Source organism: Quercus lobata, chromosome 10 (assembly GCF_001633185.2).
Source record: "Quercus lobata isolate SW786 chromosome 10, ValleyOak3.0 Primary Assembly, whole genome shotgun sequence".
Taxonomy (NCBI): domain Eukaryota; kingdom Viridiplantae; phylum Streptophyta; class Magnoliopsida; order Fagales; family Fagaceae; genus Quercus; species Quercus lobata.
In genome coordinates, this window is record NC_044913.1 from 15,745,022 (window position 1) to 15,751,832 (window position 6,811).

At 34.0% G+C, this 6,811-nt stretch overlaps 1 protein-coding gene across 2 annotated transcripts; it reads left to right on the plus strand.

Moving 5' to 3' along the window:
• The first annotated feature begins 297 nt into the window (after positions 1-297).
• On the plus strand, positions 298-4,953 carry LOC115965865 (tRNase Z TRZ1). 2 transcript variants are annotated; one of them, XM_031085156.1, is made up of 8 exons: positions 298-685; positions 1,578-1,740; positions 1,852-1,922; positions 2,038-2,133; positions 2,928-3,041; positions 3,710-3,778; positions 3,901-3,975; positions 4,386-4,953. In XM_031085156.1, exons 1-8 carry the CDS (start codon positions 455-457, stop codon positions 4,458-4,460), a joined length of 894 nt encoding a protein of 297 aa, XP_030941016.1. In that variant the 5' UTR covers positions 298-454; the 3' UTR covers positions 4,461-4,953. The 2 variants fall into 2 exon arrangements, with proteins under 2 accessions (XP_030941016.1, XP_030941017.1); XM_031085157.1 differs by lacking the exon at positions 2,038-2,133.
• The last annotated feature ends 1,858 nt before the right edge of the window (positions 4,954-6,811 follow it).

Genomic DNA, 6,811 nt, shown 5'->3' on the forward strand with positions numbered 1-6,811 from the left:
GTTAAGTTTCATTCTAATATTATAACTCACAACCAAACTAATGAATAGATTTAATTATTACATTACAACACATTTTATTCCTAATAATAAAGATTACGATTCCTATCATAATTTTCATTCAATATATCAAACATACTCTTAAAAAAAAAACACCTAAGTCAAACTTATTTAATTATGTGAAATTTTTTTAAAACTCGAGTTTAAAAAATATGCTACATAACTAATTAAGTTTGATTAGCTGCTATTTAACAAATATTTCTTAAAATTACGCCATTTAACAAATTTTTCCGACAAGCTGGCACAGTCGAACAGCGCCGTTTTTTCCAAACTCGAAAAACAAAATTCATACAACACCGTTTCACCACCCAACAGAAAATCCTAAATCTAAACCCCATTGAACCCAGACCAGCTCCTCGGCTTGTGGACCCAGACCGTGAGTAAGTTTGTTGAAGCCATGGAAACTGGAACCAAAGATTCTGAGCAGGCCAAAGACAAAGAGAGCTCGAACAAAACCAAGTGTGTTATGAATATACAAGGGTACCCAGTAAAGGGTTTGTCAATTGCAGGCCATGAAACCTGCATAATTTTCCCTTCTCTCAATATAGCCTTTGATATTGGTCGCTGTCCCCACCAAGCTATACAGCAAGACTTTCTCTGTATCTCCCATGCCCACATGGACCACATTGTGAGTGTCCCTTCTGTGCTTTGCTTACTTTCTCTTTGTTTTTTTATCTTTCTCTTTTTATTGCAAAATTTTGATTTTTTTTTTTTTTATTCTTTGTGCCTTTTTGTGTTCTGGGTTTTTGTTATTCTTTATCTTGGTGGTGTTGGAGCTGTTGAATTTGGTTTTATATGCACTGTTCTGTATTGGGCCAATTCGAGTTTTTGATCATTTAGGGTGGTTAGATGGTAAATACTAGGTACTACTTAGGTAATTTGTGTTTTCTTTTATTGGGTTTGGGATATATGTACTAGTGTGATGATTTGTAGTGTTGTGTGGAACATTTTGGAGCTTTTAGTGTTGTTTTGGTACTGGGTTTTGAATGAGTTTGGAACTAAAAGTAGTTCAAGATATATTCACTGTTTAATGTTGCACTACAAGATGACTAAGAGCTGAAGAACTCTACTTTAGTGCCTATATAGATTCATATGATGATTCACGTCGTTGGATGGTTGTAAAAGATAGATACCTGTTTTTAATTTTGTGCATTGTGATGGATCTTGACTATTATCTAATGTTATGGCATATTTGTCTATGTCTATCAATGCAATCAATTTTTGAATTTCTCACATAGTCTGAATATGGAATTTAAACATGTCAAATGGATCCAACCTCCCTGCTCCCATTCTTCCAGAAAGATAAATCATGAAAATGGGGCTTTCTCTTATTTTCTTGGCATTTTTTTATCATAATTTCCATGAAATTCATTTAAACTGGATTTTTATAGTTTCGCAATTTTTAGTTGATTTTAAACTTCTAAATTATGTCTTTTAAGTCCCACTAAAGAGTTTAATTAGTATAGATTACACATGGACTCTTTTTCTTGAGTGCTACTCATAACTTAATATTTTGAAAGGGAGGACTCCCCATGTATGTTGCAACTCGTGGCTTATATAGAATGAAGCCCCCAACAATCATTGTACCAACATGTATAAAAGCAGATGTAGAACAACTCTTTGAGGTGCACAGAAGAATGGACCAATCAGAGCTGAAGCATAATCTAATTGGCTTGGATGTTGGTAATGGTTGATCTTGAATTGAATTCTTTCATCAACTGAAAATGTTGGTCTCATCTGCTCTCCTTTCACATAATGTAGTTTTAAGTAAGCTTATAGTGCTTTTATTTTCAGGAGAAGAGTTTTATTTGAGAAAAGACCTTAAAGTAAGAGCTTTTAAGACATACCATGTCATACCAAGCCAGGTATCTTTATCAGTTGTAATTTTTTTCTCTTATGGCTTTCCATTCAGATGCTGATGAATTAGTATATACTTTGACCTATCTTTAGTATTTATTGACTGTGAATGATTCATGACAGGGTTATGTAGTTTACTCTGTAAAACAGAAACTTAAGCAGGAGTACATTGGCCTTCCTGGGAATGAGATTAAGAATTTGAAGTTATCAGGTGTGGAGGTCTGTCTTGACAGTTGCCTTCATAAACTTCTTACTGATACTATGTGATTGGAAATTTGCTTCCTTTACATTCTGGGGGACCTTTATATTGCAATTTTTTTTAGATTATTCATAAATAAATTGCACTTCTTTATGCAACTGTTCTACCACTTCTTGACTGCAATATTCTTCCTTTCTCCTGTTGATTTGATATGGAGAGAACTAGATGTGAGATGTGATAAAATAACCATGACCAAGAGTAAAAGCAGTAGACCATATCCCAAAATTCATCATTTCTGCCTGCTTTCATTCCAAAGTTTAAAAATCCGTGTATAGCATCCACAGTTAGAAGATATGCTGTAATGTTTCTTTGGAATATCTAGTTTTTGAATATTGGGTTTTCTTTTCTGTTATCATGTGTTTTTCCATTGTATGCAAAAAATATTTTTTTTGTTGAAATATGTTTGGAATATGGAAAATAAGCTTAGAGTTTTATGGGGCATTGTTTGAGTTTCAAGACATATTTTTGGCTTTTGCTACATCAAGGGGTAAGACTAAAAGGTTCAGCAATTACATTGAAACCTCAGAACATGTTTTAATAGATGTTTGCTTTGGAAACTTCTAATATTTACCTAATATCTAGCTGGGCTTCTATTTTTCTCTTTTATTTTTACTTCTCAGAAGGTTTTGAAATTTTTTTTTTTTTAATGTGGTCTTGTTGTTTTTGAAATTTATGTCCCTGTCTCTACCGACCTTGTTCTTTTTTTTTTCTTTATTATAATATATTTAACAAGGCTGGGACTGTTTATTTGCAGATTACATACACTGTGACAGTACCTGAAATTGCTTTCACTGGAGATACCATGTCCGACTTCATAGTTGACCAAAATAACATAGATGCCTTGAGATCAAGAATTCTAGTTATGGAGGTGCATTTACTTTGCTTATGCTGTGTTATATTACATATACTTTGACATTTTGGTATGTCATGGTTTATTTTTATCAGACCATTTTTAACTTCTTGCACCAGTTGTATTTTTACACTCAAAGGTAACTTTGATCAAACTTATCAGAAAAAAAGGATAAGAAAAGAATGGAGTAACTCTGGTCACAAACTTGCTGTTTGTTTTTTTAGTCTTGAGTGATATAAATGTGGCATCTTTTCTTTATAATATAAACTTTAGTCAGTGTCTTCTGGTGGCTTGCAATTGAACGTACTGCACTGTAATTAATGAGAGGTGGATTTGTGATAAATTGCTATTCTTAAAACTCAATAATGCACACTAGCTTTAAATCATGTGGACCAAATGAGAGGAAGTGTCAACAGAAAATTTCCCCTTTTTTCCCCATTTCATGGTATTAAATATTGATCGCTCATGCAAATACTAGGTCAACAAGAGTATCTCATTAACGCTTATGTGTGTAAATATAATACAAAAGCATGTATTAACAGACACATGCACAAAGTCACTCATATTTACTGTCTACATAGGTTGTACTGCTCAAAATTGTTGGGAGCATCTGTCATGGTTTGCATTGTGGGTGAGCTCTTATTAATTGTTTGCATAACATAGTTGCCTCTAATCTTTTCATGCAGTGCACCTTTGTTGATAACTCTGTTCAAGTGGAGGGTGCAAGAGATTACGGACACATACATATATCTGAGGTTTAGTCATTAAACTCTTCTTTTGGAAATTATCATGCTGCATGCGCTTCCTTATTGGCCTATGTCTTGTCTGATGCACCTTCTTGGTTTCTTATTGTGTTTTTGCTATGAGATTTTACCAGATAATAGGTCATGCAGAGAGATTTGAGAACAAAGCAATTCTTCTAATCCACTTTTCAGCTCGTCATACAGCTGAGGTACTTCTATATAAAGCAATTCTTTTGTCTAATTTATTCTTAAAGTCTCCTCAATGGATCAGTCACAGGTTACAGCCCACATAATGAGTTCTTTCTGCTCTTCTAGCAGCAAATCAGTTCTATCAGCAAGATATTATCTCTTCTATTTGATGAATCCCCCACTACCAAGTAGTGAATTAACTCATTGGTTGCCATACAGCACAGAAGCATGGGCATAGGTGGTAATATTGACTAAAAAGAGTCGTCATCCTGCTATTAAGCCTTCTTACATTTAAAAAGTTGAACAGAGCAGTAGTGTGTGTGATAAACTTCGTAAATCATTGTGGGTCTATTCTATGGGATGGTGCAGTTGTATCTTATAATGTCCTTAATGGTAATTATATTGTTAATTTGGTACTTTGATTTGTCAGGAAATTCAACAAGCTGTATCTGCTTTGCCTTCACCTTTAGCAGGTCGAGTTTTTGCGCTCACAGAAGGTTTCTGATGGGACCTGGAGTAGTGTTTTTCTGTTTTGGGCACCTAAAATCCTGTTGCCACTTTGGAGTCAGTGGATTCATGCAACCCCCACTACTAGCTCAGAAAACTGAGTTGGTGACATTGTGATTTTGAAGCTTATGGGTTTATGTAGGCCCCCCAATTTTCAAGAAGAATTCCAGCAGGATGCTTAGTCGGGAATGTTCTTTAAAGCTTGTTGGTTTTCTCGGGAATTTTAAGTTCTTGAGATGCCATATCCATTTCTTCTTTTTCCCTGGGTGGCTGCAAGGGTGTGTAGAAGGAGGGGGGATTAAATTGGCTAAACGTTGGTCCTCTAATTTGTCTCAATATACTGATTTTAATTGCTTTCATTCTGGCTCAACGCAATTACCTTTTGATACAATGTAGTAAGAGCACATTTTTTGTGTGACAACTGACTAAAGATCTCGAAAAAAAATGATTCATAAAGCTGAGAGCCTGAGAAAGCTCATGTTGACGAATCAGTTGAGTGGTAGATTTGAATGCTTTTTGTCAATTAAAAAGACTTTGGGGATTAACTCAATACAGATAAGAGGAATGATAGGAAGGCAATATTTTTCACAAGATTTTTCATAATTGTTGACAGTCTGTTGTACTTAAAATAACATCACTTTCACTTAAGTTAATTATTGTACATGACGGTAAGGCACTAAATTACTACTTTGACAATTACACACCATTGGAAAGGTAAAGCTAATGAAAATGAGAGCATAGATTTTTGATGGTCCCATTAGGAAGGTAAAGCTAATGAAAACGAAAACGTAAAGGAAAATGAAAACGTAGATTTATAGTGTGGAAATTCTATATTGGGAGAGGGAGAAACACTTGGGTTCAAGTTAGTCGAATAGTCTATTATTTTATATAAAAGATGTGTGTTTACAATGGAGTAAAAGAGAAAGAAGGCGAGAAGGTATATTCCATTGTAGAAAGGGATTTAGTGTCTTTTTTTAGGTCCTTCATCATCCTTTTATAGTGATTGAGGTAAACATGTGTTGCTTTCTTATTAGATAAGGTGTTACTTTCTTATTATTTTCTACAAAAGATGTGTATTTACAATGGAGTAAAAGAGAAAGAGGGCGAGAAGGTATATTCCATTGTAGCAAGGGATTTAGTGTCTTTTCTTAGGTCCTTCATCATCCTTTTATAGTGGTGGAGGTAGACATGTGTTGCTTTCTTATTGGATAAAGTGTTACTTTCTTATTAGAGAATGACATAGTTAAGTCTTAACAAAAACTATAAATCATGCATATGGTGCCTTATGCACTCATGTTTGTGCATGTATTTGGGATGCATTAACATACCGGTCTTTTGTTAGAATATGGCCACAATATGTTATTGTAATCGTAGTGGTTCCTAGCTCCGACTTATAGTTGGCATTGTTTGCGTTATTTTTCACCCACAATCCATTATTCCCAATAACCAATAATTAATAACTAGTAGCTATATGTCATTTCCAGTATCTAAAGGTTAATGGTTATATGCCTTCGTATCTCAATCCATGCCCAATTTCAAAATGCTTGTGTGTTGTGATTGAATTAAATCATTTACACGTGGGATCACTGCTAAATTTTGGTGAAAAGTGGGATTATTATGCACTAATCATAACTTGATGTTTAAACTTTCCGCTTAAGCATTTGGTGGAATTGGGTGTATTCCTAGAGTTTTTATCCATGCAAAATGCTATATATGTATAACAAACTAAATTGATCATATATTTTGCTCAAAAAAACAAAACAAAATTGATCATATATAAGCCATTGAAGGGTCTCACCCAATGTTCAAACTCCTCTTTAACTCATTGAGTCATCTATGAGTTAACTCGTCTAGTTCAAAAAACCCTTTGGTTTTCTTCTTCATTCTTTGATCTTTTTTTAGTATTTCAATTTATCTTAGACACGTGTCATTGGCAAATTGGTCGATTATTTGCTAATGGACAACATTCGGTACAATCATTAACACTGCTTTTATTATATATCAATGATAGCAAATCATTATATCAATTGTAAAAAGAGCAAAATCTATTACACACAGATGAAGTCACAATTTCAAACTTAGAAATCTTGACTTCAAGTCAAGATTTTATTTTAAAAAAGTGTGAACAGAGTGTATAATAAGAGTATGTCACTAGATTTATTGCACTTTGAAATTTTCCCATCAGGTGTTAACATATCATGTATTAGGATTTGGGACAGTAGGGTTAAAGATTTTTGGAAGATATTCAACCTCCAATGTTCAGCCAGCATTTGGAAAAGCTGTCAAGCTGTTTAGGAGGAACACCCTTTTGACAATCATTCTGTTTTCATGCCAAAATAAAGGAGAACT